General features: G+C 43.9%; 1 protein-coding gene across 1 annotated transcript in view; it reads right to left on the bottom strand.

The window, feature by feature from the left end:
* SASH1 (SAM and SH3 domain containing 1) overlaps positions 1 to 17,597 on the bottom strand; it is a 180,441-nt gene that overhangs the window by 136,876 nt on the left and 25,968 nt on the right. Inside the window, exon 2 of the mRNA XM_087425207.1 lies at positions 2,339 to 2,467. Coding sequence (XP_087281333.1) covers positions 2,339 to 2,467 — 129 coding nt within the window. The remainder of the gene's footprint in view (positions 1 to 2,338; positions 2,468 to 17,597) is intronic.

Here is a 17,597-nt window from a genome sequence, read left to right as displayed (position 1 = left end):
ATCATCTACCAATTCACAGCATCCTTTCCTTGCTCGGTGAAATGTCCAAGGAGGCCACAAAGTATGCTACCAGACGATCATTCCAGATCAAAATTGCAACATTCAAGAATTCAGCACAGTATTTAAGTTGCTGTTCTGCCGCAATCTTGCCAAGATGAAAGTCTTTTCTCATGAACTACGCCCCAACAGGAGAGCCTAATTAATGTTAAAGAACAGGAGTGTCTTTTGCTACATGAGGTTACTTTCTTTTTTTTTTTTTTGTGAGGAAGATCGGCCCTGAGCTAACGTCTGCCAATCCTCCTCTTTTTTTGCTGAGGAAGACTGGCCCTGGGCTAACATCCATGCCCATCTCCCTCCACTTTATATGGGACGCTGCCACAGCATGGCTTGACAAGCGGTGCGTCGGTGCGCGCCCAGGATCTGAACCGGTGAACCCCAGGCCGCCACAGCAGAGCGCGCACACTTAACTGCTTGCACCACCGGGCCGGCCCCAGGTTACTTTCTTAAGAGGAAGGAAATAACCCTGCCATTCATACATGCCAGGGGACAAAGTTATGGGAAAGAAGCCCTTGGAAGCAATGACAACCACATGCCCCCCTGGGCCATGATGTCAGGCTCCCTGGACGACGGCTTCTGCCCCCAGTAGATGCCCATCAGTGACTCTACTATACCCCCACCCCTGCCGCCTGCTACATCAGTGGAGAAAAAGGAAAGAGAATCAATATTTGACACTCATGACACAACGTTACTCCTGACCTGAGGAATCTTTGCTTAGGTTGGGTTATGGAAAGAAATTGAAGTCCATCCTACCTACGGGGGAAGTGGGTCCTGTCCACTTATAGAATATACAACAGTGGTGCCTAAACTACTTGTTGGGTCCCTTATATCACAGGTCCTTTATAACATAAAAGGAATTATTAATAAAAGAATTATTTATTCCTAGTTTCTTAACTATTATATTTTTTTCATTCCTACCCTAACTAGATTTATGGAAAATAAAAAAAAAAGAATTCAATGGAATCAGCAGTTTACAAACTTTTTGTAAAAGCAGAGGGACTCAGGTTATTCAAAACAGATCCACGTAGCCCCCCAATATATCAAAGATGGTCAAAAAGGAGCTGGTCCGGATGGGGGGACATGGAGAGTTGAGTCTTTTCTTTGACCTCCCATTCTTCAAGTGGTCTTGGGTCACCACAGTGAAACAAAGCAATGTGAAAAGCACTGAACCAAAAGGAAATCAACTATAATATATGCAGCAAATTTAAATTAATAAATGCAGAAGTTTCAGTAAGATATTTTGTAGCATATGTACAACATGGAAATACTAGCACACATATACGTTATATAGAGAGAACACCTAAGCTATTTATTTACTATTTATCACATGCCAGTTCAAATGCTCCACTAAACACACACATAAAGGCCTTTACAAAACAGCCAAATGAATTTCAATACACCTCAGCGAGAGAAGAGACTATAGCCATGAAAAATGGGGATTATAAAAAGGTCTTACTGACATGGAACCATAATAAAATGTTAAGTAAAAAGAGCAAGAACTATATCGCTGATGTAAAAACGCCCAGAAAAACACTGAACAGAAATCTGCTGAAACACCAACGTGGTTATTGCCAGGAGAGAGATTAGAATGGTTTCTTGCTTCTTGAAATTTTATTTTGTTTTTCAAAAAAAAAGAAGAAAACAAAGAAGGAAAGAAGGAACTAGCCTAGACATCCTTTGAGTTTAGAGTCAATAAAACTGTAGTATACATGGGCCAAGAGTAAAAATATGCTTTTCCCGGCCCCGTGGCATAGTGGTTAAACTTCGGCATGCTTTGCTTTGGTGGCCCAAATCCCGGGCATGGACCTACACCACTCCTTGGCTGTGGTGGCAACTCAGATACAAAAAAAAAAAAAACAAATGGGGGAAGATTGTCACAGGTGTTAGCTCAGGGCTAATCTTCCTCAAGGAAAAAAAAAAGAGGAAGATTGGCAACAGATGTTAGCTCAGGGCCTGTCTTCCTCAGCAAAAAAAAAAAAAAAAAAAAAGATTATTTTCCCTTAAGTCAAAAAAAATAAAAATAAAAATCCAGTCTTTTAACGGACACAAAGATTTGATCATATGTCCCAGCCAGTACTCATTCGATTTGATATCCACAGAAGAACTGAGCTGATCCTTTAGGGATCTGAGTTTTTCACCCCAAACCAGTGCAGCAGCCTGCAGACGGATGCTCCACGCACGACTAGGACCGTTCGAAGGCCCAAGGAGGGGGTGCTGGACCAGGGGCACAAACGGGAGCAGCCCGGCTGGGCTGAGCGTATGCCCAGTGCCGCCCACTCACCACATCCAGGTCCTGGGACACCCGCCGTTTCCGCAGCTCCTCCATCCTCTCGCACACGTCGGAGAAGCAGGTGTTGTAATAATCTGCGTACTGCTGTGCCAGGTCGTCGATGTTCCCCAGGGAGCCGTCCTGAGGTGAGGGGGGCAGGAGGAAGGAACGGGGAAAGAACAGAGGCGGTTAGTCCACTTGCAAAGCCCCATGTCCGCTGGTCTTCCTCTACGCAGGGTTTATAGGAATAATCGCTGGTATGTATTAAGCGGTGAGCATGTGCCAGGCTAAGCTTGACTCTCAGGACAGCCCTCGGAGTCAGGACCTATTCTCCTCACTGTACGGATGGATAAACGGCAGCTCAAAGAAGATGAATGACAACCCAAGCATCGCAGGGCTAACAAGCAAAAAGCCAGGCTCCAACCTGGGACTGTCCAGTGAGTGCCGAAGCCACGGTCTTAACCTCACACCTGTGCCTCCCTCGCAGGGCTAAGAAACCCCCAGGGAAGCGCCTTCAGCAAGGGCACTGTGTCAGTAAGAGGTTCCTACAGCCCAACGGGGGTCTGTGGCTGCATCAGAATCTCCTGGGCAGCTTCTGAGAAATCCAGACACCAGGACCCGACTCCCAAACATTTTGGTTGGAACCCGAGAATTCAGGAACCAACGGGGAATGCTGTATCTGGGACATACCTGAACATACCCTCCCGTGAGACCGTCAGAAAAGTGCAAAATCTTATTCCGAGTCATTCTAAGTACAGATGCAAGTGTACATATCACAAATTCACCTAAATTAATAAGGAAACACGTCTGTCTCTTCACTAAGGGAAGGGCCCGGGCGCTGCTCTGGAGCCCACACTCCTGAGTGAGTCCGTGCCCAGGGGGGCTGGCCCGACAGTGTAATGGTTAAATTTGGGCGCTCTGCTTCAGCTGCCTGGGGTTTGCGGGTTCAGATCCCAGGCACAGACCTACACCGCTCATCAAGCCGTGCTGTGGCGGCATCCCACATACAAAATAGAGGAAGACTGGCACAGATGTTAGCTCGGGGCCAATCTTCCTCACCAAAAGAAAAAAAAATGTATACCTGAGTCCATGCCCAGCTCACTGCCATTTAGGGGTCAGCAGCCACAGACACGATTCCTAATCTCTGGGGACACTTGAATAATAATAGTACCTCTGTCATGGTGAGGAGTAATGAAGTAACATGAAACACTTATAACTCAGCCCCTCATATCCACCTGGCATATACTAAGTGCTCAAAACTCATTTAACTACTAACATTCACTGCAAGATAATGTTTCAGACTATAGTCTTCCTTTAGGCCAGTGGATTGCTAAATATGTGTCTGAATACATACATATAGAAGGACAGAAATGCTGCACACATTTGTTACTTATGCTATTTCTTCTATCAATTCATTCATTCATTCAGAAAAACATCTCCCCTGTTCCTTTTCACCTCCCAACGTGTTCTTTCTCTGGTCTGAGTAAATGACCTTACCAAGACAGCCATGGAAAATGGTTTTACCTGACAACCAAGGAAAATACAACCATTAGATAACCTAAAAGGTGCAAAGACACCTTCCATTTTACAGACCCTTTCCCAGCCCCGTTGCATAACTAATGTTAGCCGTCACCCACAGCAGCACATGGCAAATACTGCAAAGCAGCCTTAGATGCAAAAGAGTTTTGGGAATTAAGAGTTTTCTCACAGGGCTGGCCCGGTGGCGTAGCAGTTAGGTTCAAGCGCTCCGCTCCGGCGGCCCAGGGTTCACGGGTTCGGATCCTGGGCACGGACCTACTGACTGCTCAACAAGCCATGCTGGGGCAGTGTCCCACGTAGAAGAGCAACAACCCTACAGCTATGATACACAACTATATACTGGGGCTTTGGGGAGGGAAAAAAAAGAGGAAGATTGGCAACAGATGTTAGGACAGAGCCAATCTTTCTCAAAAAAAAAAAAAAAAAGAGTTCTCCCATAGCCTTTCTGCTCAAATCCTCAAAGAGGCCTGGGTCAGAGCATGCCATCATCTCTATCCCACTTCTGCATTCACTGATTTTACAGAACTAAGGGAGAGAGAAACAGAAATTGAAAGAAATTATTTTTAAAAAAAGGTTCTCCCTTTCCCACCAGTAAAATACCCTACATTTCAGGTCATTGTCTCGAAGTCCCCAGTATAGAGCTAGGGACAAGAAAGACTCTCACAAGGTCAGGGCGATCTTTGAACATTTGACACGTCGACAAAAGTGGTTCCCTGACTACAGCCTGTCTGTCTGAGGCAACGGGCTGGACGGACACGGGAGAGGAGATGGGAGCCTACCCCGCTCTTCACAATGTTTATTGTCCCATTTCCAGCAGGGAAATAACATCGGTCAGGATGGAAATCTGGGGCTGTGCCTCTGAGGAAACTCACAGAGGCGGGCAGCCTACTAGTCTTGGCTTTACTGCCTTCGGTGAAGGAAGCTGCCTGAAAACAGAATCACTCTCGGGAGGAAGGGAGCCAGGCCAGAGCATCTTAAGGTGAGGTTCCTGAAATATAGCGTGATAAATCAAATTACGATCCTAAGGTTTGCCCTGACTCGTCTCAACTCAACACCACCTGCCCCATGGCCCACGACTGGATGATCGACACCTCCCAACTGGTTTTCCCGTCTCCTTCCCCACTTTATCAACTCTGCCTTTGACCCAGCCACCAAAGTGACCTCGCTGAAGAAACAGAGATCTGACCGGCTCTCCTCGCCCTGAGAATCATCCATGCCACCTCCATCACTCATCCTAGAAAATAAACCCCAAGCTTACCAGCCCTGCTTTTGGGGCCCTTCACTTCCGCTCCCCAATCCCAGCTGGTGGAGAACGGAACTGAGCCTGCAGACTGGGGGGCCCAGAGGAGCCAGAGAGCAACAAGCAGCCCCTACAGTGGCGGCTTTCCCCTCAGAGCAGGCCCTTGCCCACTCCACCCACGCCACCCCAACACCAGAAGAAAGGACTGGAGGAAACTTCAGGACAGATCAAGGGCAGAAGAGCTTCTCCCACGGGAGCTACTGACAACCAGGACTGGGAGAGCAATGTGTCCACTGAGACAGGGGCTCAGTTCACAGCTGCCTCGGCCAGTGGGGGAGTACCTGGGCAGTTCCTAGGACTAAGGGAACGAGCGACCCTTCACATCAGGGCACCTGCCTGCTATTAACCCAGGATGTGTGCTTACACTTCAAAGAAACAAAGCCTCACCATCCCTGTTCTCTTCAAGAGCCTCACGTTTTCTTAGCTCCCTCCTCCAGCATATACTGGGAGAGACCAAGGCGCTCCCGTCGGGGGGTGTGGTGGAAGGTGGGGAGACAGGACTTGTAACAACCCTGCCAGAGAACCCACATTTATGAGCTAACACCCTGATCCTGCCATTCCGCACAACAGCTGGGGCCCATGGAAGATCCTGGGCTCTCTGCAGTTGTCTTATTCTCTTGAGAATATGATGCTCTCCTCCTGTCCTCATCCAGACCCTTCTGCCTTCATCCACCCAGGAAATGAAATATATTTGCCCCTTTTGACCAAATACTAAAACCACATCTTAGAATACCTGAGTGAACTTGTTGGAGGCGTTACAGTTCCTTTCCTATGGCTTGCTGTTCTTAATGGAAATTAAACTCGCTCTTATTCAGAGAGGCACTAAGAGTTGTACTCTCCAAGCAAAGGCACTCTAATCTCGAATTCTGGCTTCTCAAAAATAACCAGCTATCACATTTATAAACTGTATGACCACACAATCAACTATTTTCTTGGACAATTCAAGGCCACCCAAAAACATTGTAAAAACAATTATTTTTATAGCTTTGTTCAAATTACTTTTTTCCCCTTTTTCTCTCCTCTCTCATATATCCTAGCAACACCTTCCAAGCCAACCGTTCACTTCAGTTCTAAAGTTTCCAAGCTGCAGATCAAACTTTTTTTTCCCACTAGTGAAAAAGTTTAATTTTCTATCCCTTACTCCCAATCATTCAAAACTCCCCAATAATTTGGGGGACTGGAAAATCTATCTGTTGTTCGTGGAGAAGAAAGCAGTTGTTCAACTCAACTCAGGCCAACAGCAAACATTTCACACCCCGCAATATGCTGCCACAACCAGTCCTCACTTGGTGCTCAGCAGATGATAATTTAGAACAGGGAGGCATAGCTGCCTCTGTTTTCCCAAATCGCTTTCCAGATGTGCAGTAAGTCCCTATAATTACCACTTTCATCAGTCTTGATGATTTCAATCCAAGCAAGGCAAAGAATAAAAGAATGTGTGTGTTTTCAAAAAGTGGGTCTTATCTGCCATCCCTGGAAAGGAATTTTTTCCGTCCTCATCAAATGGAACCAAGGAACCACATCACGATTTTCTCTTTATCCACGCAAAATCCACTCTCTTTCTGAACTATCTGGAAACTTCTGCATCATTTCTACCCAACTTGTTCTGACTTGAGATAGTACAGAGCCACTCGGTAAAAATATTTACTTCTACTAAAAATATTTGCAACATTAGTCTGTAGGGAATTTAAATAATGCAGCTGAGGTTTCCATAGCACCACACCTACTGCATCTTTCTTTTGGGGATGTGAAGGTCATGTCTGACTCAACACCCCACAGTGCTAATGCCAAGAGACACTGATGTTACAAAATAAACTTCTACATATAGTACAACTTTAAGCCATCTCTACATTTATTATAATAAATACAATTATGAAAATACTGAAACAGATTCCTTTTTAAATTTTCTTTTTCTTTTAAAGATTAAAAGTTCCTGCTCTAGGGACCGGCCTGGTGGCATAGCTGTTAATTTCGAACGCTCCACTTCCTCGACCCAGGGTTTGCAGGTTCAGATCCCGGGCACGGACCTACACACTGTTTGTCAAGCCATGCTGTGGCGGCGTCCCATATAAAGTAGAGGAAGATGGGTACGGATGTTGGCCCAGGGCCAGTCTTCCTCAGCAAAAAGAGGAGGATTGGCAACAGATGCTAGCTCAGGGCTAATCTTCCTCACACACACACACAAAAAGATCCTGCTCTAGAGTTTATTACTGTCTAATATGTTTCACTTCTTATTTTTCCCCTTTGGTTCTCATGCATTAGGCTGAAGCAATATTAATTCAAGTTTAGAAAGAGAGGAAAATCTTATTTCCTCAAAAGAGCTTTTTTTAAGTAAATTGTGAAATTTTGTGTCACGTTATCTTTTTACAAGAATTTTTCCCATCCCTGTCTTTCAAAAAAAAATAGAATGATACACGCAGATTCAAGTTCTCTTTCTTTTTCTTACTACAAAAGCAAGTCACAGCATCTTTCCATATGACTATCCATTTGACTTGGTATGGACTTAAATCTGTGGTCCCACTACTGGTGTCAGCTCAGTGGAAGACAGCCTTGTGTAATCTTCCCATGGAGCCATAGCATAGATTTATCCCAAACACCCATCTTTTATACAACCAACATAAAAATACAGAGATAAGAGGCGCTGTACCAAACAATTCAGGTTGGATGGACTGTTGCTGCAATTAAGGAGAGAAGAAACAGAGCACTGTTCTCTCAACAACTGATTTAACAGTATTTCTGATATTTATCCCAACGTACTTCTGTCTCTGGAAAATGTGAAAACTGAGAGTACCATGAAAACAGAGACATTTGTATCATGACTTGCGTTATTTTGCTCTCTTCTCTCTCCAGATGTCATTTATGGTTTAGCATATCTTGACAGGCTTAAGGGGAAAAAAAGAAACTTCTCTGAAAACACCAGGAGACACAATGTATCTGTACTGCTGGCTGTATGCAGATTGTATGCAAATGAATGCAAATGAACTTGTGGTCCTGCTGTTTTATGTATCTATAAAAACAGGGCCCGGAGGGAAACTCAGTGTGTTGCTCTGAATTTCCAAAGTTGAGGGAAAGAAAGAGAAGAGACTCCTGGCTCATTTATTTAGTGTGTCTCTCTACCTTTTCTGTCCATAAGAAGAAGTACATATATGATATATTTCATATAATACAAATTATGTTATATTTATATTGCTCACTGTTGTTTTGGAGAGAGATGGAGATAGATGGATGGATGGATGGATGGATGGATGGATGGATGGATGGATGGATGGATAGATAGATACTCAGTTCCCTACAAGCTAAATGCACTAAAAGACATCATTACAATCAAGGAATTACTGATTCCTTGAATGACTTCACAGTATGTGTTCACTCTTAATTCTCTTGTTAAAGATTTTGAGGAGGTAAACACTTTCAGCAACCTTTCAGGTGAAACTACTGCTGCCATAAAAAAGATGTTAATTCCGGTTTCCTTGTTCGGCCTCACTGAATCCATGAGATGCCCCTCTTTGCACCAGCTCTATCATCCCATCCTGCCGCATCAGTCTGGAGAAATTCACTAAATATATAATAAGTGATCTCAAATATTTTTCTCTGAGGATCACACCCAGCATTTCTGCAGCTGGTTTGGGCTGGAATAAAGTTTGTCTCAGGAAAAAGTTTTTTACACATAACAACCAAAAACATAGACTAAAGGGACATATTAGGTCATGCTGGTACTGAGAGAAAGCCCTGGGGACACACCCACATGGCAGGTGGCTGGAGGAGGGCTGATTTCACAGCTTCCACTCCCTTCTCTCCAGAAACACCCAGAACTTGCCAGAGCCTATGTCTAATTCTTGCTTTAGCAAATATGATCTTGGTGCCCATGGCCCCCACTATAGGCAAATGGTCTCCAGTTAACAGAAATCCCTTCTGGCAGAATGAATGGCCTCGCAGCAAGCACTACTGACCATTCACTCCTCCCTTCCCAGCACTCTCTGAGCAACCGCTTCTAAGGCAGTGGTTTTAAAAGGTCTGGGAAACAAATACCAGAAAAAAAATTGGGAGATGGAACCTCCTTGATATAATGTAATTATTTATGAACATATATCATATCTACCTACAAGTATAAGCACTTGTTAACATAAATTATATCTATTTACAACTACAACTATTTATATTAAAAATACACACAGAAATAGGCATTTTAAGTAAGATAAAAACAAGTGGAAATAGAAAGTTCTAAGTTCTTTCCTATTCCCAAATGGATAAGCAACTGCAGTGGTATTCCTCCTGCAGATGACGACCATTAGAGCTGCACGGGTCAAGGCTGCATCACAGAAGCAACTGCTATGGGTGACCAGGAGCTGGTGAAAGAGTCTGCACAGGCTGCAGCCCTGCGTCTAGCATTAAGCCTAAAGTTACTCTAGGTCGGCCAGGCTGGCAGTTATGAAGGAGGCTGGATGTGAAATGGCAAGGGCAAATCAGAGCCCAAGAGAACACTGGAACCATGAAGACCATTGGAATCCACATCTGTTTCTCATCAACTCCAACCATGTTGCCATGGGTGACCTACAAGAGAAGCTGGAGCTCTTCAGGATGGACCTGCTCACATGCATGACTCAGGACTCCCAGAAGATGAAGGAGATCTGGCAGGCCCTGGACTTGCTGTGGGTCTGGGTGCCGCCTCATGCCGACAAGGTTAGCTAGCAGATCAGGGCCACCACGTGGGAGCCGCCACAATGCCTATTACCCTCTGCCAACCTTCAGAGTCTAGAAAACATGGCTGCTGGTGATTCATTTACAGCTACGGGTTGACACAGGACTAAGCCACCACAGAGTCATAAAGTAAATTTAGACCTTTGAGACTAGCATTTGTTTAAATGACATTGCATCGCATAGCACAGCACAGAACACAATAGAAAATGTTGGCGTACATCTCACGGAGAAAGGGTCCTGTTTCCTGCAACATTAGTTTCGGTTATGTAAGTGTATCACTGCACTTGAGCACAATGTAAAATACATCTCCCAGCGACCCTGTGACAAGTTTGAACGTCACTGATGGAGTTGAGTTTACCCCCCAGGCTGCTCCCTGGGGGTCCTCCCACTTCGGGGTCTCTTCTGGAGCCCTCTGCCCATGGGTCTGCTCAGGACCTTCCCTCCTCCTCCTCTGCTCCCCGCTAAACACCGACACCCCCCAAGCCTCTCCCTGCATTTTTCTCTTCTTGCGCTCCCTGCTCTCTTGGGAGAAATGTCATCAGTGGTCAGATGGATCTAAAGCCACAGCCTAAGTTTCTTTTCCTTCTCAACTTCCTCCCTTAGGCCCAATGCAGCCTGTTTGACCCTAGGATACGAAAGCCTTGAGATTTTTAGCAAAAATGTTATTACCAAAACCTTATGCATAAACTAGTAATCCCTCATTACCTGCTGGGAAGGACTTTGAAAAGCTTGGTCTAAATATGAATAAACTCAGTTTACTGGCCATGGAGAGGAGTAGCTCTAATAAAACAGGATGAAAAAGGCCTCCTCCTGGGGAAAGTGTGTACTGGTACCTCTGACACCACATTGATTGTCAGGTCTGATGAAGAAAGTGATCAAGGCTCTTCAATGATGCTCTTCAATTATCAACCCATAATGGGATATTTCAATAATATTTATTGACCACCTATGACATTCTAGGTCTGCGTTGGGTGCCAAGTATATAATATAAAATCAAGAAATGTGAATGCTTATTATTACTGGAAAGAAAAGCAAAGTATGGTCTTTATTTTAAGGCAGTCATATGGTTAACTCATGGAACCCTGTTAAAGGGATTTACTAAAATGTGTGCTTAGCGTAAGGTCTTCTCGGAATTAAAGGCTCTGAAAGGTCCAATTTGCTGGGCTATCGATGGCTCAAACAAACATTTCACAGGACCCCTCAGAACTTGAAAATGCATGGAAAAGACTGGAACGTTGACAGTTTTTCTAAAACGTTCAAGTACAGATGCACGCTTAAAATGGACACGTAAATTCAGCAGATGGCAGTTTTAGAATGCACTCATTTCTCATTTCTAAACTGCCCTGAGCTTAACAGAATCACAGATTTGGAAAGAACAGCAGAATGAGCTTGCGGAGTGGGAACCACGTCACAATTTCAGACCAGATTCGTAGATTTTGAGGAGTACAAATCACACCTTGCAGTTTCTCTTGCTGCCTTGGGCACATCTTCATGAGGATATGGGCATTCTCAAGCATTTGGCCAATCAAGATCTGATTGGGAGAAAAAGTATCTATGATAGTCTTAGAAATTTAGAAGTGAATATACTAATACCAGAACAATCCTGAAATTTCTGATTACGTTGTTAAACTTTGTACAATATTTGAGTTTGCCGTGTTTTATGAAAATTATATTCTGCCACGGCTTGAGCAGGGAGTCAGGTGATAATACGTGGACTTGATTCCACGTATTATCCAAATTTGATAGATATTTCTAGGTAATTGTAGTCCAATTTGATAAGAACTGGACTTGATTCCACCTGATTTCCTCAGACTGCTCCTGAGGGCAGCGCGACTGTTATGCGAGATTTGCAAGTCCTGGTGACCTGAGCAAAACCGACAACAGGCATCATGCTTATAGCCATTCACTGTTACAGAACCAGTGTTGATTAAACTCTTTCTTGGTGATGTTGCCAAAATCCCACATTTTTAAGAATGGACAGGTAATATCTAAATTAGTGTTATCAATAAAACTTCACATGGCTTACCACCCTGAGGATTCTGATCATAAGGCCCAGTACTGAAAAAGTAGATGCCCTTATTCTTTGATAACTCTCAAATCACCTTCTCCACCTCCTTAGCTGCAGACAAATGCCCATGCCTACTCTTCCTAGATATTCAATCTGAACTCTCCATCTCCATCAAACTTTCTTTCCGGATTCCAGTGTTCCAGAGATTAGCATCAACCAATTCCATCCACACCAGCCTCTCAGGAGCCATTCATTTATCCCCAAAGTCAGAGGTCACTAAGTCTCGTATGACTTATTATAATGTGTCATAAATACATCAATGTTGCAAATTTCCTCTCCAATATCTCTCAACGGCTCAGATGTCTCAAAACGTCTCTCCATCCTAATCCTAACACTATTTCAAGCCATTGACAAAGCTTGCCAGCTCTTCACCCTCTCCAGTCTCATCTCATTTACAATCCGCCCCATACCCCATGCCCACTGTAACTTTCAAAACATAAATCCTGAAAACTGCAAATGTCTCCCAGTGCAGATTTAACAAAGTCGGTCTGTTGTCTACAATACAAGAGTCTTTTTATCTGGACTCTGCCTTTCTAGACTCGCTCCTGCGGCTCCTACTCCCCATCCATGCGCTGGTTTTGGCCAGATCAAGCTACATGCAGCACTGTATCACCCCCGCGTCCCCCCTGCTAATTCTTCTGCCTGGAACACCCTTCTTTCATCCTCCTGGCCCTGCAGACAGCAGCCCTTCCTTCACCACGAACTTAACATGGAATCTGACCTTCCCACTGCCTCAGTGTAAACTGTACGTTCCCCACACAAACAAGGATCTGATGTCTGCGATTTGCTTCACAGTCATAGGGGAGGGCAGAGGAGTGGGTGCAGATCTAGAGGAAACAAGATTGGCCATGATTGGTAATCGTAGTGCTGGAATATGGGGGTTCTTTAAAGCACTCTCTCTGCTTTTGTATGTATTTGAAATTTTCTATTTTAAGACCTTTTTGAAAAGTGACTTTTACTTATTTACACGGTGGTTGTCCTCAGGAGACTTTAAAGTCCTTGAAAGTTGGAACTGGGTCTTCCCCATTTTTGCAACCTCAGCGCCTAATCCCATCACAATGCCTGACACTTACAATTACCTAAGAAATATCTCTCAAAGGCACAAATGAAGTGATGAAGAATGAATGGAAGTCAGCAGAGCCGATCTCTCCCCTTCCTGAGGGTGCCATAACATTCACTCGGTGACTATGCGATCACATACTGTCCACTAAGACAGCATTTTCATACATAATGGTGAGCTGTTACAGTCTTGGTGCCTGTCCCCACCAACCTCACAACAGTAATTCAGTCTAGGCAGTGAAACATTCAAACACAAAATGTATTATTAGAAACAATGACAAACGAAGAACTAGCCCAGGGGTGGGGACTATGTTTCCAGGCACAAGGGACAACAAATGTATTTCCTCTGAGTCAGGAGACAGCCCAACCTGTCTCAAGAGGAGAAGCTACGTGGATGGCTACTGGGTCAGTGCAGAGGTGTGGCAGGACAGGGGGCAGGAGGGACAGAACGGAGCCCAGGTTTGAGGAGTCTTCATGTACAGAAATGATTGATTTCTAATTATTTCCACTTATTGCTGATAATTCTTCTCATGTTCAGGGCATGGATCTTCTTGGAATCCCATGGAAGTTTCTTACACTGAAAAGATGAAAGGGAAAAATTCCTTGGCACAATGAGCTTAAGGTCACTCAAGTCTCATATTCTTCTCACATCCTGATGGAAAAAGCAATTAAGTGTTTTGAAACAAAGAGAGACTTATATTAAAAGGCACCTGTCTGGTTGAATCCTCCACGTTCAACCCCATCAGGGAGACCAGTAAAAACAGAGAGCTGGAATGTAACTGGTCAGGTGTTGTAAGAAAGCAAATAATAGAACAATGCTGTGGCCACAGAAGCAGGCACATTTCCTTTATGAGAATGAGCTGGAGAGAAACCTGTTTGTTCCTATTTACTGGGGACTATTTTAGGGCCTGCATTCATGTGACACCAGTTAGGTGGTTTCTTTCCAAAGTCAAAGAGAAACCAGATCACCCCCTGCCCTGGAAAAACACCAAGTGATGCAAAACAACTCTTCATTCCACACCTAACACTTCTCCAGCACATTTCATGACTTAGCTTCTGACATTTGCTCTTCTGACCAAATCCTTGATGTCTAGGAAACTCACACGATAGCTATCAGTTCAGTAAGGACTCCATTTAGGGACTCAAAAGCCCGCTTGTGAATGTGGGGTGAATACAGAAAATCTGGTGGCTTCATCCTGTACCAGTTTCTGAGCTGTAACATACAGGAAAAAATCAGATTTAGAGCATGTCAGCCCCACAACATTACTCTTCTTGTTCCAGGCACATACGTGAGTGTTATCTGTGTCCATATCCATGTATGTGTCCATCTACAGATGTAACCATAAAACATATTACCTATGACATGATGGCCATACTTTTATTTCAATTTCTTTGGGAAGAAAAGTTCTTTCCTCACTACATCATTTTCCCTCAAGATGATCCCAATTTTCATTATAAAGGACTTTCCCATTTGCCAAGAATATAATGTGAAAGAGCTCTGAGAAAGCATCCTGAGCATGTGGATCTCTTCGTACTCGTAGATGAATAAAGAACATTCTGGGGCCGGCCCCATGGCTTAGCGGTTAAGTGCGCGCGCTCCACTACTGGCGGCCCGGGTTCTGATCCCGGGCGTGCACCAACGCACCGCTTCTCTGGCCATGCTGAGGCCGCGTCCCACATACAGCAACTAGAAGGACATGCAACTATGACGTATAACTATCTACTGGGGCTTTGGGGAGAAAAGGGAGGAGGATTAGCAATAGATGTTAGCTCAGAGCCGGTCTTCCTCAGCAAAAAGAGGAGGATTAGCACGGATGTTACCTCAGGGGCTGGTCTTCCTCACAAAAAAAAAAAAAAAGAACATTCTGGAAGTAGAGAGTGAAGATCTGCTTACACCACTTTCAATACAGGGTTATAATGTAAACTTGACCAGCAACTTATAAAAAGAATCTAAGATGAATCCACATCATTCTACGAAGCCATTATCACAAGAATGAAAATATTCATTGTTCCAATTGGTTCAGGAGCTGAGAATTTACTAACATCATCACTGGCTTTTTCATGACACCTAATGTTTAAATATCTAACGTCCACTTTTTTGAAAGAGTAATTCACTTCATTGAAGAATTTACATTTTTATCTACTCATCAACCAAACCTTCTTTCTTCTAACAGTGTTACAAGTCAATGTTTGCTCAGATATGGTCCCCTCCTTCCTATCCATGCTCTTGGATTTACAACGAAACATTCTCACTAAAAGAAATGAACTAGTTAAAACATGTCTACCACCTACCCAAACTTTTTTATACTTCTCAATTGCTCTATAAAAATGGGCAATTTCACTTTTTTCTCTGTGATGTGAGTAGGACAAATTTTCATCTTAATTGTTTGCCTCACTGTGGGAGAAAAGCTTACAAAGAAAATTAAAACCAAGCCACTTAAAGAGTCATCTAGTTTTTTTAAAAAACGCTGATTCTGTCAGGATGGGCTGTGTTTTTCCATTCAGAAGGCACGAGAATTCAACGGGGAAATCGAATACTGGGCAGCCTCCTCTTACCCCTGTGCACTCTCTAAACACAGCAGTTGGAGGGATCCTGCTAGAAACGAAGTCAGATTCTGTCCCTCTGCTTAAAGACCTACTCAGAGTAGAGGCTACAGGCCCCCCATGAACTGAAAGGCCCATCACATCTTCACCCCCCACACCACCTCTCCTGCCCTGCCCCGGGGCCACACTCCTCCCACACTCCAAACCCACTAGACCAGGCCTTTGAAGTTGCTTCTCTTTCTGTTCTGCTTTTCCCACAGGTATCAACCAGCCCTCCTATGGGGGTTACTCAAGTACCCTCTTAGCAAGAGACCTACCTAAATTTGCAACACATCTATCTAAACTTATCTAAAACTGCAACCTCTGGGGCCAGCCTGGTGGTGTAGTGGTTACGTCTGTGCGCTCCGCTTTGGTGGCCTGGGGTTCACAGGTTCGGATCCCGGGCACAGACCTACGCACAGCTTGTCAAGCCAGGCTGTGGCCGCGTCCCACATATAAAGTGGAGGAAGATGGGCACAGATGTTAGCCCGGGACCAATCTTCCTCAGCAAAAAGAGGAGGACTGGCAGTGGATGTTAGCTCAGGGCTTATCTTCCTCACCCGCCCCACCCCCCCAAAAAAAAAGCAACCTCTCTCTCCTGCACACTATCTCTAACTCCCTCCTCTGCCTTATCTTTCTCCTTACTTTTCATCATCTAAACAGGTTTGCGTATTACTTTTTTAGTCTTCCTCCCCCAACTGGAGTGTAAGGTCGATAAGAAGAGAGATTTTTCTAAGTTTCATCCACTGTTCAGTGGCTAGAAGACTCCCACTATAATTTACTGAATGAATGAATGGAATAAATAAAATTATCAGGGGCCAGCCCTGTGGCCTAGTGGTTAAGTTCATCATGCTCCACTTTGGCGGCCCAGGTTCAGATCTCGGGTGTGGACCTACACAACTTTTCGGTGGCCATGCTGCGGTGGCATCCCACATCCAAAACAGAGGAAGATTAGCACGGATGTTAGCTCAGGGCCAATCTTCCTCAGCGAAAAATATAAATAAATAAAATAAAATTATCAATCCATAATCTCTATGCCATGCACTATGGTCAGGCCTTTGGGGAGATGAATATAAACAATTTATTTTTTTCTAAGTAGTAGATCTATTCTTCAGTCCTCAGACTTAAAAGTAACTGGCAAGGTTTAACTTCTAAGACTTCCATGACTTCATTGTCATTTAAAAAGCCAATATTAACTATGCTGGTGCCTTTTGTATGTGTATCATCTTGTCCTCTCTGTATGGTTTCAAAAGCAACAAATGGAATATATGGTTCAAGGTGTTAATTACATAAGCTTGTTAAAAACAAACTCCTAAGAGGGGTCGGTTCTAACACTTAGCACTTTTATGTTTCTGTAGTTTATTAGCTTTATAAATGTGAGAAAGTCAAATGCGGTAAGCATAATATTGCAAAACAGCCACCACCGAAGGGAAATTATTTCACTGACATAGACAAGCCTTTTAAAGAAATGGTTCTAGTCTGCAAAGTTTGAAAGTGAAAGAATATGGCATCAGGAAACAGGTTCTTACACGATAGTGTTCCTGCATTCACGGAGGGTGATGTGTTTCCTTATGTAATTTGCCGTTATGTAATTTGCAATTTAAGCATTTTCACATAATCAGAAAAGAAGTATTTGCAGTATTCCATTCTGTAAAAATGAGTGAGGACTATTTCAAGACATTCTGTATCTCCAGATCATAAATGATCTAGTTTGATAACTCCAAATAACTTTTTGTATTATATTTAGGGGAAAAAATTCTGTGAATAACTACTAGTAGGGAAAATTGGTTGTTAATGAATATCCCAGAGTAAGACCTTTTGACTTCCAATGGCAAACCAGGCCATAAATGCAGGAAGAAAAAGATTCTCAAAAGGCCATTAGAAATAACTGTTCCCTGACTGCAGGTACAGGAGGCCCTCAGTATCCGCGGGTGCCGCATCCGCCGACTCAACCAACCACTGACCGAAAACACCTGTGGACTGCATTTTCTATCCTCGGTTGGTTGAATCCGCAGATGCAGAAC

The sequence above is a fragment of the Ceratotherium simum genome, chromosome 38 (assembly GCF_057802395.1).
Source record: "Ceratotherium simum simum isolate JZ-2026a chromosome 38, ASM5780239v1, whole genome shotgun sequence".
NCBI classification, from domain to species: Eukaryota; Metazoa; Chordata; class Mammalia; order Perissodactyla; family Rhinocerotidae; genus Ceratotherium; species Ceratotherium simum.
This window is presented reverse-complemented; position numbering and strand designations above follow the sequence as displayed.